Here is an 18,322-nt window from a genome sequence, read left to right on the forward strand (position 1 = left end):
TAAGCCAATTGGGCAGAAATTGGATTGGACATTCTCATAGAAAATTGTACAATGTATGATGGGCACAGACATAATAATAATAATAATAATAATAATAATAATAATTCGGATTGTCCTCAAGGATTGTCCTCAACACACACGTTTACCGAGCTATCTAAATGTGGACATTAGACTTCTATTATTTTTTTATACAGAGAGTTATAGCTCTTATAAGCTAATTCTAACCCACACCCTACCCCTTGCAGAAAAAAACTTCCTGCATTTTTACAACTAAAAAAAAAAACCCAGGTATTTTTATACCTGTTTTACAAATGAGGACGTCTCCAAATGGAGGTTTTTGTAAATTTTGTCAGGTTTAGCTCACTTTTGGGTACAAATTTGTCCCCAAAACATGATTAAGTAGGTACACACACACACACACACACACACACACACACACACACACACACACACAAAATGCATACAAGTGTTTAGCAACAATGTTATCCGATTAAAACGTGCCAAAATACATGTAATAATAATATCCATTAATGAAAGACAGGTAGGCTAATCAAATACACAGAAGCTCATGTCTCTCCAGGATTCAGCAAAAGAGCCCTATACGACAGATATATTTCTGGATGTTTCATACGAAGAAGGACCCAACTTCATTCTCTACTTCAGTCAGACAGGCAGAGAGAGACAGACAAATACATTCGCCAAGGTTTATGTGGATATTTTAAACAGGAGTACAAAATATCTTAAAGATTTTCGTCGCCACGGGTCTGCCACGGCGAGTCGCTGTTTCGCTGGAGGATGGAAGTTAGACCTAACGCAACAGGGTGCGGTGCGGGACAACTCTTGATGGGCGAGTGCGGGTGCGGAAGGGAAGAGACTCGTGTGTGCACAGGATGCGGGAGAATAAAATAATTCGCGGGATCCCGTAAAATAAAAATGATCTTAACATAAAGTGTCTAAAACATATTAATTGTTATTTATCTGTTGCACAAAAGGAAAAAGAACAATTAATATTAACATGAAATTGATTGACATGCGCAAGCTAGCCATAATTTCTATTTATAACACGTGTTTAAAGGGTTGCGCAATGTAGCCAATCACAGACTCAGCTGTTGATTTCTGGAACGCAATGGCCAATCAGAGGTGATTAAGTTAGCTACTCACTGCAGTGCTTAAATTGCGTGCTCACGAATCCTCTCATTTTAACATATGAAGTGTTGATACTGTGAAAGATCCATTTTGCATATATTTATTGTGTTATAACAGAGCTTTATGAGATTGGGATTAACTGAGATGTCGGCTTTTAGTGATAATAAAGGAAGCGCGCTGCGCATTCTGCCATGCCAAAACATGCACGCAGCAGCCCATGCTTGATTTTCTGTTAAAAATAACAGTGTTTTTTTAATGTTGATGCTTAGCCTAAATAATAAATATTTTATCGGTTTGTGCTGGGATGCTGTGGAGTTTAGGAGATGTTACAGAACCATTTCATGTAAATTTCTTCGATGTACTGAAGAAAAAAAAAGGAATTGAGTTTGACACTCCTGCTCTAGATGAAATGGCAAAAAAAAAAAAAAAAAAAAAAATAGTACGATTGCGCATGCGCGAATTTAAGTGCTACTTTGTGACGTGTAAATTGTAACCGTCTACTACTGGAGCACAGCTAATTTGCCGTAGTCGCTACTAAGTGACAGATTAAACGGCGAGTATATTTTGCATGGTAAATCTAGGTTTTTAGACTTATTGGCAAGGGCGCATTAAGGGGCTGAAGCCCAGGGGCCTACACTTGGGAGGGGCCCATTTGCTGCTGGGAAATTATATTTTTAGAATAATTATTTGTATATATGGGAGTTTGCAGCAGTGACAAGAGCATTATGTAAACACACTTACACACTCATTTCCAGCAATACCCTGCTTGTAGTATTTGTAGTGAATGGTTCAGTTTAGGTTTCCTCCACACAGTTTGTATAGTTGGTATGCTCCACTGATATACTGTGAGTGGAATGCACAATGTACTAGTTACGAAGCCTAGAATGAGCGCTATTCTGTGTGTGTGTCTCTATGTTAACGTGCTAGAGTCCTGCATTCCAACCCAGGACCAACGGGCCCTGACTTTTTTACGCCCCTCGGGCAGGGCTTCAGGCCAATTTTCATGTCATAGTCCAGACACGGGCCAGGCTTCGGGTCTGTTTCAGGCTTGTCCTTATTTTTATATTTTAGACATCCATCAATTAGTGATGAAAAAATGGCCATGCTGGTGGAAACCACATGAGACCGTGCTACCATGACTGTCAAGAGCGGCTTGATGGTGTTTAGTGTCCTGCCAGCAGCAGCATGTATGGTGCGTGCCGTCAGCCCAGCTGAAGAGTTCTGCATTCAGATGCAGGGCAATAGGCTAACGCTTGCCGCAAAGCATCAGCAAAAGTAATTACCATAAATGGGTCAGGGTGAAACATCAAGGAGATATTTGAATTATTTACTAATAAATAGTGATTTCAGAGCCGGTGTCGCAAGGATCCTGACTCGCCAACTTCTCATTAGATGCACCTTTAGAGAGAAGTGCATCTTTACAGATTATTATTATAAAGAAAGAGTTTTTGTTTTTGATTTGTTTTATTTCATTAAGTCATTAGATATACAGTTGAGCACATATAACTAGGTTTAACATTTAAACATTGTTATATGCTTGAACTGTTTTATATCTATAGATTTTATTTTAGGCAAGTCGTGATGGTTTGAGAAGGCTAAATTACCGGGTCAGTAATTCTGATAAGCTGTTGGACACAGGCCGGGCTCTATAATGTGCAGCTTAACAAGTAACACAACAGTGCTGTGTGAAAGGAACTGGACCGGACAACTTTCTGTAACTTCATACAGTGCGACTTCAGTCATTTACAAGTGTGTGGATATAGTGTTTGTGTCAGCTGAAGGTTTTAGATTCAGTCAGTGTTCCATCAGAGGTGCTGATTCAAAGTCTCATTTTTAAATCCGGGGATGGAAAAACAGTAACCTTACTACTTAAATATGATCATTATATTTTAAACGGCTCTTATTTAATTAATTAAACACAAGCACGGCATGTTTCCAAATAAAAACGCAGTTAGCAATCACCAAATAGCTCACATATATGCCAACTTTTGTTTCAATCTACTGATGATGAATAATGAATATTTTGTGTAATTTATGGTGTTTAAATCATACCTGTAAATCACATTTCGGCCAGGAAAGTTGTGATGGCATTTTCTTTTCTTATAGTTTATTTTATGTAAAGGCTATAATTCTGCTGTTCCACAAGCGCCACCATCTGGTAAAGGGTGAATGTTCATATTCACTTACATTCACATTTTAAGCAGAAAAGTGTTTAAAATGTTAACTACAGTAGCATATCTATGAGACAGAAAAAAAATAGAAATTTGATATATAATTGTAAGGAAGCAAAAAATAAATAAATAAATTCTAGGAAGGGGTGGCCTACCGTAATGCTGTAGCCCAAGGGGCTCTGGATATCTTAAAGCGCCCCTGCTTATTGGCATCATACAAGACTAAAAACACTTCTTCTGACAATAAGTTGTCATTTAATGCCAAAAGCACGCTTTCTCTTGCCCATTTAAAGTACATGTTTTATTACACTAATGGTAAATGATTGAATGTTTACCGTCCTTTCGGTTGTTTCTGTTGCTTAGAGAATTTTGCGCTCTTTGGCTAAGGCAGTTAACGGTTCACATCATATCGCCGTTGGTGTTCCATCAGCTGTTGTTGCTTAACCTCTTTGCTATACAGCAATACAGCAATCCATTACCGTAATGCATTCATTTTGATAGCCGTTACTCCCAATGCTGATTATGTATAGGCTGTTTTCTTAATTATGTGTCTCTTGGAGTGAGTGAAAAGCTGTGTTCATCTGTCCTCACTTTTTGAGATTAAAAAGTCTCATTATTTATGGACGCCACTTTGTGATCATTCAGCACGACACCACAGTGGCCCAGGTAGAAACTGAGTTTGACACCACAGTTTTTAAACATCACTTCTCTCTTTCTGGATCTCTTTGTGTTTTTCAACATATTTGTGGGGAAAGCTCTCTTCATTTCCATCCTCTGATCTGCTCTGCTCTTCATCCACTGACGCTCCACCATCATCCCCATCCCCAAAAAATCCAAAATTACAGGACTAAATGACTACAGGCCTGTGGCTCTAACGTCTGTGGTCATGAAGTCATTTGAAAAACTGGTGCTGTCCCACCTGAAGAACATAACTGGATCCTCTTCAGTTTGCCTACAGAGCAAACAGATCTGTGGACGATGTAGTCAACATGGGACTGCATTATGTTCAGCAACATCTAGACAGACCAGGGACTTATGTGAGGATCCTGTTTGTGGACTTCACAGCCTTTAACACTATCATCCCAAACCTCCTCCTTCCCAATCTAACTCCGCTCTCTGTGCCCACCTCCGTCTGTCAGTGGATCAACAGCTTCCTGACAGACAGGCAGCAGCTAGTGAGGTTCGGAAAATACACATCAAGCACCCGTACGATCGGCACCGGAGCTCCTCATGGTTGTGTTCTCTCCCCACTGCTCTTGTCCCTGTACACCAACGACTGCACATCTAAAGACCCCTCTGTCAAGCTCCTCCTCAAGTTTGCAGACAACACCACACTCATCGGCCTCATTCAGGACGGTGACGAGTCTGCCTACAGACAGGAGGTTAAAGAGCTGTCTGGTGCAGTCTCAACAATCTGGAGCTCAACACGCTCAAAGCAGTGGAGATGATCATTAACTTCAGTAGAAACCCTCCTTGTCTCCCCCCACTTACCATCATAGACAGCACTGTGACTGCAGTGGAGTCATTCAGGTTCCTGGGGACCACAATCTCTCAGGGCCTGAAGTGGGACACTCTATGGTGGCATTTCAATGCCATTAATAACCGAGCGTACAACTGATGCTTGCGCGCGTGGTAAATCACTTCCGCAAGATGAAAACAAAATTGCACGCAAGGAAACGGGAGCCCGCAAGCTCATTTCAAACTCTCGCGCGTGCGTTACATGTCCTCTGCGCGCAATACAAGCCCTCGCGCGCGCATGATCATTCCCCAGCTCCTCGCGCTCGATCTTCTCACCTGCTCGCGCGAACACTTTTATTTTTGTCAGTCGTGGGGTGGGGCTTGCTGTTTTAATTGTTACCTCACATGTCATTGGTTATTCCCCTTTTCCTGAAGTCAGTATTGGACGCCTGTTATAAGATGATTAATAATTCACTTGACTTGACACATGGCTTCATCAGTGGACCAGATACATGTGAGTTATCATTTCATTTGCTTGTTTTATTTATTTTTGTCTTTATTTAATGTAATTTAATGCATTGTTCATAGAGTAGATCTTTTCTCTTCATTAACAGGAAGTCTTCTGATTATTAGTGACTGCAGTCTTGTGATGATAAGAGATACACATATGAACCCTTTTTACAGGCTGTAATAATACACACACACACACACACACACACACACACACACACACACACACACATACACATATATATAAAGCTAGAGGAATGACAGTAGAGTGTTTTATCTTTAATCTTGTAAATAGATACATTGTAATATTTGAAGGTTTAGTGTGTGTTCCTATAAAACACAGGTTTCATCATGTTTGCATTTGATTTACAGTGTTACTATTCATCTACTATCAAGATCAGTCTTGTAATACTTTCAATTCCAATGTATTTACTTATGTTATATATATAAATATATATATATATATATATATATATATATATATATATATATAAAATTTAATTTTTTTCCTTTGTATTTGCAGGTCTTGTATGTGAATGCAGCAAATAACAACCGGGCCTCAACATCATACCTATTTTTCTCAGATGCAATCCAGAAATTAGGCATACAAAAAAAATACAGAATTTTTTTTTTCTGGAAATGCATTGCATTTTTTTTTCTTTAAATCAGGGTCAATGGAGACCAAGGACTGGAGGATGTACAGATTGCCAGGTTCATGTTTTCTTCAAGAGGCACTGAGCAACATAGTTTCATATCTGGTCATTCTAAATCGCAAATGAATGGTTTTGTGCGATTTGCGAACTGATTTCAATGGTTCATTGAAAAGAATCAGTTCGTTCTTGAATCAGAGACCGCTTCTGCGTGTCTAAGCCATAGACTGTATAACCACGTGATATATTATAAGGAGTAACGATATGTTTTATGAAATGTAGTGAAGTAAAAAGTACGATCTTATGCTTTGGAATGTAGTGAAGTAAAAGTAAAAGTTACTCAAAATAAAACTACTCCAGTAAAGTACAGATACTAAAAAATTTACTTAAGTACGGTAAGAAGTAACGCTACTCCGTTACTGACCACCACTACAAACCACATTGCTAAAACTGTCTGGTCCTGCAGATTTGCTTTATTCAGCATCAAGAAGATCAGGCCCTTTCTTTTAGATCATGCTTCACAGCTCCTTATTCAAGCTCTTGTTCTGTCCAGGCTGGACTATTGCAATTCTCGCTTAGCAGATCTTCCAGCCAGTTCTATCAAACCTTTACAATTAATCCAGAACACAGTAGCAACATTAATTTTTTAATGAGCCGGAAAGAATGCACATCACACCTCTGTTTATCAATTTGCACTGGCTACCAGTATCTGCTCGCATAAAATTCAAGGCATTGATGTTTGCATACAAACCCACCACTGGCTCTGCACCCCTTTACCTAAATTCATTACTTCAGACTTATGTGCCCTCTAGAAGCTTGCGTTTTGTAGGTAAACATTGCTTAAATACAAGAAGTTATGTTAAAAATATATATATTAATCTCTCACACAATAATATTTAGTTTTATTTTAAATGACAAAAGCATTTCAATTAAGATATACATAATTAAATGCAAAAAGTCTAGCTGTGCTTAATGGGTACATTTTTATACTCCCCTGTTCCCATTAAGCTCACATCATTTTATTTAAAAAAAAATAAATAAGAATAATTGAAAAATGTTTTATTTGAAGGTACAAATTCAATCACAAAAAAATAAAATAAAATAAAAATTAAATAAAACAGAACACTAAAATCTAGCAATAAGGCACTCAGTTTTATCAGTTATAGGATATTCATAGTGTCATTGAAAAGTGTCAGTAAGACATATTGCAACATCTAGACTAGTCCACGTACAGCTAAGTAACACCAATTCAAAAATCTAATAACAGAACAAACCAATAAAACATTTAATTCATGGGGATGAACACAGAAACTAGCCTCTATATGAAGCCTATTATTAAATGGATGTCAACTTATTTATAAGCCTGGAATACACTACACAAATTTTTGCTCCAGTTTTCCACCGATTTACAATTTGGAGAAGTTAATGCTTAAAGTTAAAGTTGCTAAAGGTCAGAGATAGTTTGTAGATTTGAGTCGACTGATTCCATAGAAAAGCACATGGTCACAGAGTCAAATTTTTTAGCTTCAGACTTTGAAGCTAGTCAGTTGGCGGAGATCAAACATGTTTGATATTTTCAGCCAATTTTAGAATAAATAAAATTTAATAAATGTAAAGTCTGGTAGTGTATCATTCTCAGTCGTTTAGTGTATGATGCCCAATTTTCCTTTGTGACTATTTACAATACTATTATACTATTATAAGCCGGTAAGCGTATGTATGATGCCTGATGTTTTAAAAATTTGTTCAAATTTTAAAAGTCGTGTAGGGGCATAAACTATAATTACACTTAGATTTTGTTATCTTAAAGCTGTGAAAATAAGTTATTAATAATTTTACAAAGATTAACTTTTAGTGACAACCATCATTTATATTTAAAGTCTGCACAGTGAGCTTAATAGGAGAAGAAACCATTTTTAATAAATTTCATGTAATATCTGTTAAAATTACAAGATTTTGTTAAATATTACTTATGTATAAAGGTCATGTATTAAGTTTATAAATATTTTAATATGAACAAGTATTACTGACTATCTATGAATTTGTACTTTTTCCTATTGATGTTACACTGAAGCTGTGTGATTTTCATACACCTCACCCAATAATATGAAATCTTTCAAAATTACAGCAGTGTAAAACCACAGACCAGTCAAAAACTGTCATTTTATAATATTATAGATTTAAAAGTACAAGCCAGTTTTTGTACATCTTATTTTTTCATACTGAAAGGGAGTGAGTCCAGTGGAGGGCTGATAAAGAGAGTTCTGCCCGTACTCGACACAGCCTAGAAACTGATTCCAAGAGTTCTGGTGGCCATGGCAGAAGGTTCGTAGGAAGCGGCCTATTTCTTGGATCTTTCTTTACGTCTGCCCGTTTAACTGCGGATGGTAGCCTGAGGAGAGGCTGACGGACACACCTAGGAGGGTGAAAAAGGTGTTCCATACTTTGGAGATGAACTGGGGTCCGCAGTAATGTTGCAAAAAAAAGATGCCTTTGTTTGTATTATTAAACAGCAGATAATTTTATAATCTGAACTTTATTGTTATTTACTTAATTATTATTTATTTACAACTTATTTCTTATACTCACTTAATCATGTTAGTATCTACAGCTAATTTAACCTCTAAACATACAAAAAAAAATACAAATCTATAAACAATTCAGTTTTGTTGAAAGTTGCATGTTTATTTTTCTTCAATAAAAATGTCTACAATTAAAATTTATGAAATGTAAATCGTTTTAGGATATTTCCTGCTCTGTAGAACAGAACATTTAGATTGAATATTGTCCTCTATGTGGTGTTGATTGAGGTGTTAACTGGTGTTAATAGAAACTAATTTCTGGCTGTGACTTGAGGAAAATCTGAGAGAAGACAGAAGATTTACAATGTTCATCTTCTCCATTAGATGCATTGACCCAAACTCTCAATAGCATCTTGTTTTGAATATTTTTTCCATTCATCTGGGATCTTACCATATCCATCAACTGTTTTATTGTAGTATTTTTCCAGATCTTTCTGGAATCTGTACAGAAACCACTTCCAGTAGGGCAGTTCAGAGAGGTCAGGGGTGATGCTCCAGTCTGCATAAACTCCTCCTGCCCTTCTATGTTCTCTCAAAGGGAACGTTCCATCTGGTTCATAGAAATCCTGATCACATGCCACTAATTTGGTGCAAATAACAGCACAGAGATTCTGAGTTTGAGAGAAATGCCACCCTTTAGTTCCTCTCACTCTGTGGAAAGCAACATTGTGATCTCCATCATGGTTTTCTACAGTGTTGGTGCAGAAAGGACACTGTGCCCAACAGCACCAACAGAAGTGATCAATCAGAAGCTCATCTGGTCTGGATTTATAGTCCAGCTTAACTGGAAATGTCTTTGTGTTGAAGTTCTCACTGATTTCAGACATAGCAGGAAGTTCTTTCTCCATCACATCTTCTAGGAGTTTCACATCAACATCATCATGTTTGACTCCACTGAGGTCTTTTTCAGAGAAGATCAGGTCATCTGAGAGCCGCTGTGTGAAACTCTTCAACCACAAACCAACATCTCCTCTGTTCAATTTGACATGTTCAGTAGATTCATGAGCTGCTTTCATGATCTTCTGCTGCAGGAGTTTAATGTTGTCCTTCATCTTGGGTAAAACACTGACACTGAACTTATCAGTGATGTAACGACTGACTTCATCTCTGATGAAACTCTTGAAGTGATCTCTGGGTTCATGAATGTAATTCATGTACTTGTCAAAATCCTCCTTTTCTGCCAGTGTCTTCAGGATGTGTTTCTCCAGATTTGATCTGTTTCCATTCAGTGATTCACAGTTTGATCTCATTTCACTTGCCAGATCTCTAGCAGTCTTCTTGTAGACACTCTGCTCAATGGGCTTTTTAAGTTTCTGACAGATGATCTCTCCAAAAATGGCAGCTGATGTTGCTCCATAACAATATTTCAGGAAAATACTATAGTACTCCTCTCTCTTCTTCTCAACATATATTACAGGATCATTGGCTTCCCTGAACAGTCTGTGTTGGTCAGTGATCATCTTGTTTCCTCTCTTACAGATCGAAAGAACCAAATCCATGAAGAAATTAATCTTGAACACATATTTCACTTGTCCTGTCTGATGTTCTGTTACTCTTGTCTTGATGTAACCTGTGAGTTTTTGAATGCGGCTGATGTTGTATCCCATTTTTGAAATGTTAAATGACTGAATCATTATGTCTGTCTGCAGAGCAACATCTGTGACTAATGATCTGATCTGGGCTTCATCCGCTGGAGACAGAATTTGAGTAAATCCATTTGTTTCTTTAACTCTTTTTGAGGACTTTCTGAAAAGAACATATTCAGAATAAGTCGACACAGTAAAAATATCACAGCTCTCACTGTAATGGTGAGCACTTTTATAGATGTCACTGAGGATTTGTTTCAAATCTGTCATTATGTCAATGTCTTTGATTGGAGGAATATCTGTGATGATCTTATTCAGTCTCTGTTCCCAAAATGAATCAAACTCTTTCTTCAGTGTTTCCTCATCATTTGCTTTGTCTTTAAATTTTAAGGCAAGTTGTTTGCACTTTTCATATAGAGTATTTTCATAATGTGTCCTCTGAGCATCAATCTTTTTCTTCAGGTCTCGCTGCTGAAGAAGCTCATTTAATTTTCTCTTTGTTTCTCTCACAATGTTTTCCTGAAGTTCTTTAATTCTGAGGTCAAATGATGCTTTCCACTGAATCAGTTTATCTTTATCTCTGACTTTCTCAAAGAACTCAGACATTGATTTTTTCACTTCTTCAATTGTCTTCTTCAATTCTCTTTTAAGATCAGTTTCTTCGATCTCATGAATTGTTCCATTTTCTATTTTGTTGTGTAGTTTGTTCTCAGTTTCCATCATGGCACTGCAAAGACTCCAGGACCACTTGTTGTATTCAGGCTCCAGTGTCCTGTAGGCTGCAATCTCAAAAGCATTGAAATTGAAGCTGAAGACAAATGGTTCCTTCTGTAAAGCCTCCCAGAGATCTTTAATACGAACTTTTAAGTCTATCAGCATCATTCCATGTAATTTTGAGGCAAAATCCATAATAGTTTCCTTCAGTTCTTGAATATTAACACAGTAGTTTGGGTTTGGAGGTGCCATTGGTGGGCTGCCCTCCCAGAGATGAGCAAAATACTTCACATCATTTTGTATATCAAATTTAGTGACATCACTGAAACATTCTGCATCACATTCTTCCTCTTTAGCAGCGAGTTTTGTCATCTCATCCAGTGTCTCCTGCAGTCTTCTCCTTCCCTCCATGTTTTTCTCTCCAGCTGTGACGTCTGAAACGTTCTGATGCACAAACACACAGCTGGGATTCAGTCTGACCTTCTTCATCCTCATGAAGGCTTGAACAACAATCTGAAGAACGTCCTGCATCTCAGCAGGATTTTCTCCAAAGAAGTTGATCAAGGTCAGATTTGCAAGACCTACAACAAATGTGGCCAATTCACTGTCATGTTTTGTTGATTTTCCTGCCAGTTCTGGAGCGCAAAGACCCTCAGTATCAACAACCAGAATAAAGTCAATCTTCATCTGTGTTTTCATCTCGTCTGAGACTCTGACCAGCTGCATGAAAGCTCCTCTGGTGCACCTGCCAGCACTGACGGCAAACTGGAGTCCAAACATTGCATTCAGCATGGTGGATTTCCCAGAGCTCTGAAGTCCTAAAACTGACAGCACAAAGACTCGCTGGTCTCCCAGTTTCTGGATGAGTTGATCTAGAACAGCAGAGATCCAGATCAGAGGAACATGAGCAGCATCTCCATCCATCAGCTCCAGTGGAAATCCATAGATCATCATCTCTGCTGCAAGGCTCGGGAGAGAAGAGAAGTGAACCGGGAGGTCTTTCTTGTTCTTCTTGACAGATGAACATGATTCATAGATCTGACCGATCTCCCTCATGATGTGCTCCAAACCCAAGGCTGCAGCTTGAAGATCCTTAGATATTCTCTCAAGATCAATTTGTACAGTTGTCAGTTGCTCAGATTTATTTTTGCTATCATTCATTGTTAAGACTGTTGACCACTTTTCATTATACTTATGATGTAGAGCAGAAAGGTCAGCTGAGATATATTCATTCAGGAGAATTCCAATCCATTTAACGAAAAACATCTTTTCATGTTCAGCATCTGTGTTCACTTCTTTAATGAAGAGCTTCACAAACTCACTTATATCAGATGCATGCTGCTGTTCACGAATCTTCTTCAAGTCTGTTTGTTTTCTACTGATGTCCATTTCTATCTCATCTCCTTGAGGTCGATGTAGTTCTTTGTTTATCTGACTCCACTGATGCCACAGTTTCCCCTGATGAGGCAGAAATGTTTCTTTGATTCCTCTCAGATCTTTCTTCTCCAGTAAACTCATCATTTGTTTTGCTGCTGCTCTTCCTCTCCTGCAGTCATCATCATCTTCCTCATCTACTCTGATGTCTGAGTGTTTGGACAAGTCTGAAAGTCTGAAAGTGGAAGATGATTCTGAGAGACAATTCTTTATGGCTCTTCTGAGCTCTTCAGAAACATCTGACTGATTTCTGTTTTTCAGACCAATCCGATATTTTTCCTTCAACACAGTTACAGCAGTTTCATCCTCAGTAAAAAGACAAATGAGTGGCTTTGAGCCCTTTTGGAGTTCATCAAGTTGTTTCATGTTTCTGTCATTCCTCTGAAGTTGTGGTAGAAGAACAACATTGACTGAGGCCATTTCAGTGAGGATCTGCAGCTGTTTCTCATGGTCTCCTGCATCACCGTGTAGATTACAGAACGCAACACAGTCAGTGAATTTATCATCATTTGTTCCAGAGGGACAGAACCAGGCGATCTCCACCACTCCATCCATCAGGACTCTGGTTCTGCTGCTGCCTGGGCAGTTCCTGTGGAAGAACGTGTTGTGTTTCCCATTGATCAGACTGTTCATCAGCTGAGACTTGGATGAAGACACAGAGCCAAACCTGAAGAAAAACACCATTGGAGTTTGTGCCTTGTAGATCGGCTGGGTTTGACTGATGGTTTCATTCTTGGCGTTTCTCGTCTTCCAGCTCTTGTTGAATCGTCTGAATGTCCAGAGAGGAAACTCAATCTGTTGTGTGACTGGATCAGGAACAAGCAGAGGCAGAGCGTACTGACACTGGGACAGTTTAGTCACCATCAGCTGCTTCAGGAAACCATCAGCACAATGAAACACAGCCATCTGAACATCCATTGGATGGATTCGCTCAGATTGACTTGTTCTATCATTAGCCAAAGACATTTCATGAAACATATCACCCTCATCTTTAGACGGGTTATAGTCTTGTTGTTGCGTGTGATCTTTCTCATTGTTTTCTTTAACTTTTAAGTATCTTGCTCTGTAGTCCATCATCAGTAGCTTTTGTATGAAAATCCGAATCAGCTCTTCTTCAGCACAAGACTCATGGGACTGTAATGAATGTTTGGTTATCTGAAGAACACCAGCAGCTCTCAGTTTATTGTGGTTCCTATCTCCAAGATGAAGTCTGTGAAACAGATTATCTATCTTTTCAACTTTGATTCCTGTTGTTCCAATATTCTTACTTTTTCTCTGTTCAATATAAAAAAAATACATTTATTACATAACTACTAGGTTCTTTGTACTTTGCTAAAAAAAACACACACTTTATTCTAATGAACACAACTGATTAAATCATGAAATTGACGTTAAGGGAGTAAGTTATAATATTTCTGTTCAGATACCTAACATACTTCTTACCTAACGTGTACTTATTGCCAGCTGATATTTGATGAATGATCATCTTACCTCTGTGGTAACTCTGATGACATCACTGTATACGGTGTAGTTGAGTTTCCCCACTGCTGCACATTTGATCTCAAACACGATTCCTTCTCTCAGATCAGTCAGAGTAACCGTGTGTTGATCCTTCTGCACAGGTTCAGATCTCCAGACTGTGTCCTGCTTCGGTTTATACAGTAATCTGAGCTCCACTGTAGCAGGACATGATGAAGGAACCACCTTCAGAACCACACTCTGACCTTTGACCTCTTCAGTGACTGGACAGGCTGGTTTGGATGGAGGAATAAAGCAAAGAGCTTTATCACATCCGTTTTCATACAGAAGAATGCAGGAACCAGGATCATCCTCCATTTCCTTTGCGGACACAATAAACTTGGCTGGTTTACAGTCTTTTGAATCAATTAAGTTCTTAAATATCTTCAAATAGCTCCTCATAGACTTTTGGACTTTTGGAGTGAGCCAATGCGTTTGCTTGAAATCAGGGCTCTTCTTATCAGTTTCTCCTTGTGCTGACGGACTCAGATAGGCAGTTTGTTGAAGAAGAAGTACATCTGAGTGGTTCAATGATGTGAATGTGTAACTGACCAGATTCCCAACCTCCAGATCCATCAAGATGGCATCTATTTTGACTTCCACCTGTGCACCATAATCGCTCAGCTGTCTGAGGACTGTTTTTATGATCTCAGACTCTCTTTCTCTCTCTTTCAGCCACTCTGAAAGATCACGTCTTCTGAATGGAGATGCGGCATGTTCTTGTAGAAGATCAATCAGTGCAGTTTCCTTCATCATGTCTCCACGGATGTTTGGCAGCAAATAGCCGAGATTCTTCATGAGTCTCAACTTGTACATGCAACAGTTTTGCCTCATATTTAGAATTTTATCATGAAATGCAACAAATGTCTGAGCGGGCGAGTCTTTCAGAAGATCACTGCATTTCATCTCAGTTGTATTTAAACTCTCAATCACTGATTCTATCTTCATGATAAGATCCATGCGGATGTCTTTATGGAGTTTTGAAGCTCTTTTGTGAAGGTTGCTCAGAGGAAAAAGCCAAACTCTCAGTGGAATCGCCAGCTCTTGATTATCTTTCAGCAGTTCTGGAAGATCAGTGAAAACTTTCAAAGCATCTTCAAAAGACGTTGGGTTAGACGGCAGCTGAAAGTCGCCATAAAATGTACATGTGAATTTTTTGACTGCAGTTTGTTGACTGTGATTCACATTTAGAACAGCATTTGCACCTACTGAAACAGCGCCCTGCAGTTTCTCAAGAGCCACTTTTACGTCTCCTTCTACTGTGCTTTTGTCCTCATCTGAAGAAACTTCTCTGTCAAACACAAAGCAGGCGTCTGCTCCATACAGGATTGCTGTCACCACATGTGTGGCTATATCTAGATCATCATCAGCCATATCTCTAAAAGGCAAATAGTTCAAAGTCAATTCTTTAAATTGGCTTGTTGAATGATAATGTAGCGTAAGTCTCTGCTGTTTGAAAGATGTTTTTGTGTCACTGAGATACTTTGCTGCTCCACTAACGTGGATGAGATCACCTAAAAAACTCAGTTTAAGTCCACCATCAATATTTAGCAATTTCGATTTGTCCTGAATGGAGTCTGAAGCTGTGACATTGAATTCTGTATTAATTTGAGGACAAGTGCAAATATTCTGCTGCAGCTGCTCTTTATTCCAAAGTCTGATTCCTGTGAAAAGAAAAAGGTGCTTTAACGTTCAACATTGACTTTATTAGAAACAGATTTCTCATCTACATAACATAAAAGCATTTTCAGTAAATCTGTAAGCATATTTAACAAAAGTTGCATAAAACAGAAAAAAATAAATAAAGAGATGTATGAGGAACAAATCATTGCACACATAGACCATGTACAATACTTCAGTTTAGGTTAGGTTAAGTCTAACCCCCCCACAAGAACATATGAGAGACATATGCATTACATACAATGTTTACTAAAGTAAACACAGAATTCATTCCAGAACCCTATGAAAGCATATTAGTCTTTCTAATTTAAACATACGCTGCCTTTTTTTTTAATGTGATGTATTCTGAGAGAGGCTACAAAAGAATGGGGACCAGCCTCATTCCCATTGCTAATGGCCTCAAGATGCTGTTAAGGAAGAATTTTGAAAATCTCGTTGTACCACTGGTCCACTGTTGGAGGGATGTCTTTAACCCACAGAACAAGTACACATTTACAAGCTACAAATAATAATTTGCTTGCAGGCTTGATCTTAAGACGTGACAGTCTGTCCCTTTTTATTCATTCCCAAAATAAAAAAAGGGTCTTTCTCAATATTGCAGTTCAACACACAGTCAAGCTTTGCTTTAATCTTGACCCCAAAGTGACATATCAAGGGGCAGAACCAAAACATGTGGGAGTATGTACCCAAATCAGATTTACATTAACGGCAGACTGTTTCTTGTGCCTTATTACGCAACAATATACACCTCTTACTTGGCATGGAATTAGACCATTTCTCCGTGAATCATATTTTTAAGGTGTGATAAGTTTATTTTGTGGTACCTGGTATTAATGCATCCTTTCTGCAGTCATATAGCATGCCCAGCTGGAAGGGTCTTCCAAGAGCTGCCTTTTCTATCACATTCACTCCCACTGGATCCATACTAAGAACAATCATATGAGGGGGAGTCAGAGAGGTTACAGTTAATGTTTGGGAAGTCACACATATTAAAAGCTGCTGACATGCCGACAAAACAAAAAAGAATAAAAATAACTTTGTACCAAATGTCTTAAATGCACAGGCTGAAAAATAAAGCAGCTGACTGTGTCACTTACGCTATTTTTATACTGATTTATATTTTAGTCTTAGAAACTCTATGCATTCTAGCTTGATTCATCACTTACCTTTTCTGTTATACCTTCAGTTTAGCTTCCCGGTGAGTTGAACTTGTCTCTGATATGATTTTCGTCCTGTCCCGAGATGTGAGCATCTTTGGTCAGATTCAGACTTTCACTTTATGTATGTTCAGATAAACTCCTCCCATTTAGGAGGGAACATACACACATGAAAGTTATTGGTCAATTCCACATCATCATGTGTCCTATGATCATAATGAAGTGTTTATTTGTTATTTTCTTTAAGTCTTTTGTTTTTATTTTTGTGTGATAGAGATAGTGTTCAGTAATCATCAGATAAGCAGGACTGAAGCTTGTCTGTTTGCAGTCAGAGGTTCTTTGTGTGTCTCATTTATGAGAAGAACATGTTGTACAAAATACATTGATCCTTCTGTCAATCACTCTATGCTCATCTGTGAACTCTTGTCTTCATAATAAAAATAAATAAAATATTTTTAGTTCTCCACCCACTGTAAAGGTTTCTCTCTGTGAGCTTTGTTTAGGGCTCAAATGGCAGCCTGCACGGAGAGATACCAGCAGCTTCAAATACCTGCTTGCTGCTCAACAGTGATTTTATTTATTTTTTTCTGAGATGAGAGAAATAAACACTTGAAAAAAAAATGGAGTGAACTGGAATGCAGCTCAGTTCATGAATCTCTCTCCTAACGAGTTCATGATCTCAGTTGGATCTCTTAGATAAGAGAGATACATGAGAGGAATGGAAAATGATTGGAATAGGGGTCATATCAGAAGCTGTATGTGAGCATGTCAAAACTCGTCTGTGAGCAGCGATGCTGCTGTTGGAGAAGTTCTGTTTTGCTGCAAGTGTAATGCATGTTTTTGTTGTTGTTTCAGACCACAGCGATATCACCCTGCAGCACAAGACTGGTCCCCCACTGAAGCTAAACAGGGTTGAGTGGGAGGCCTCCTGGGAAAACTAGGTTGCTGCTGAAAGAGGTGTTAGTGAGACAAGCAGGGGACACTATACTGACAAAGAGCACCGTCTTTCGGATGAGACGTTAAACCAAGGTCCTGACTCTCTGTGGTCATTAAAAATCCCATGGTACTTCTCGTAAAGAGTAGGGGTGTAACCCCGGTGTCCTGGCCAAACCCCCTCCACTGGCCCTTGTCAGTCATGGCCTCCTGATAATCCCCATCCATTGAAACGGCTCTATCTCTCTCTTTCCTCTCCACCTGTCTCCTTCATTCTTTCATTCATTCACATTCTCTCTTTTGGGTCAAGTAGTTAAGGTTATTCTCAGATAATACAATATCTTTCTTCATAAAAAACACAACACTATTTATACATGTATTTAATTAACACACTATGCTTCTTATTAACATTTCCTTGTATTTGAACATAACACACAAGTTCAAGAATGTTTCGTGAATCTGGCCCCAGTTAAAGAGTTCCCTGATCAAAATCTCTGTGTCCAAACGGCCCATCCCATGGTGCAGTTCTTTAAAGACTGAAGCATGGTGTGCACAAGACACCTAGTACTTCCTTTTGCGATGTAGGATACCATCGTTCTCCACAAATTGTTTGTCCCACTCCTCAGTAATGCTTTTCACTTCAGTATTCTCAGAACGACAGTCTTGTCTGCTGCCCTTCACTTTCCAGCTCAAAATTTTGTCAGTGGTTAAGATCTGTCTGTTCTTCTCTAATTCTTTCCCTGGGAAAACTCTCAATACTACTATCAATAGATCTATACCCAC

The 18,322-nt window shown here is 38.6% G+C and overlaps 1 protein-coding gene across 1 annotated transcript; it reads right to left on the bottom strand.

Moving 5' to 3' along the window:
* Positions 1–7,549: 7,549 nt before the first annotated feature.
* On the bottom strand, positions 7,550–16,793 carry LOC109061093 (interferon-induced very large GTPase 1-like). The gene is made up of 4 exons (XM_042719400.1): positions 16,616–16,793; positions 16,274–16,374; positions 13,743–15,433; positions 7,550–13,526 (listed from the first exon to the last, which is right to left on the bottom strand). The coding sequence occupies exons 2-4, from the start codon at positions 16,371–16,373 to the stop codon at positions 8,838–8,840; spliced, it is 6,480 nt and encodes a 2,159-aa protein (XP_042575334.1). The 5' UTR covers position 16,374; positions 16,616–16,793; the 3' UTR covers positions 7,550–8,837.
* Between the last annotated feature and the right edge of the window lie 1,529 nt (positions 16,794–18,322).

The sequence above is a fragment of the Cyprinus carpio genome, chromosome B3 (genome assembly GCF_018340385.1).
Source record: "Cyprinus carpio isolate SPL01 chromosome B3, ASM1834038v1, whole genome shotgun sequence".
Classification (NCBI taxonomy): domain Eukaryota; kingdom Metazoa; phylum Chordata; class Actinopteri; order Cypriniformes; family Cyprinidae; genus Cyprinus; species Cyprinus carpio.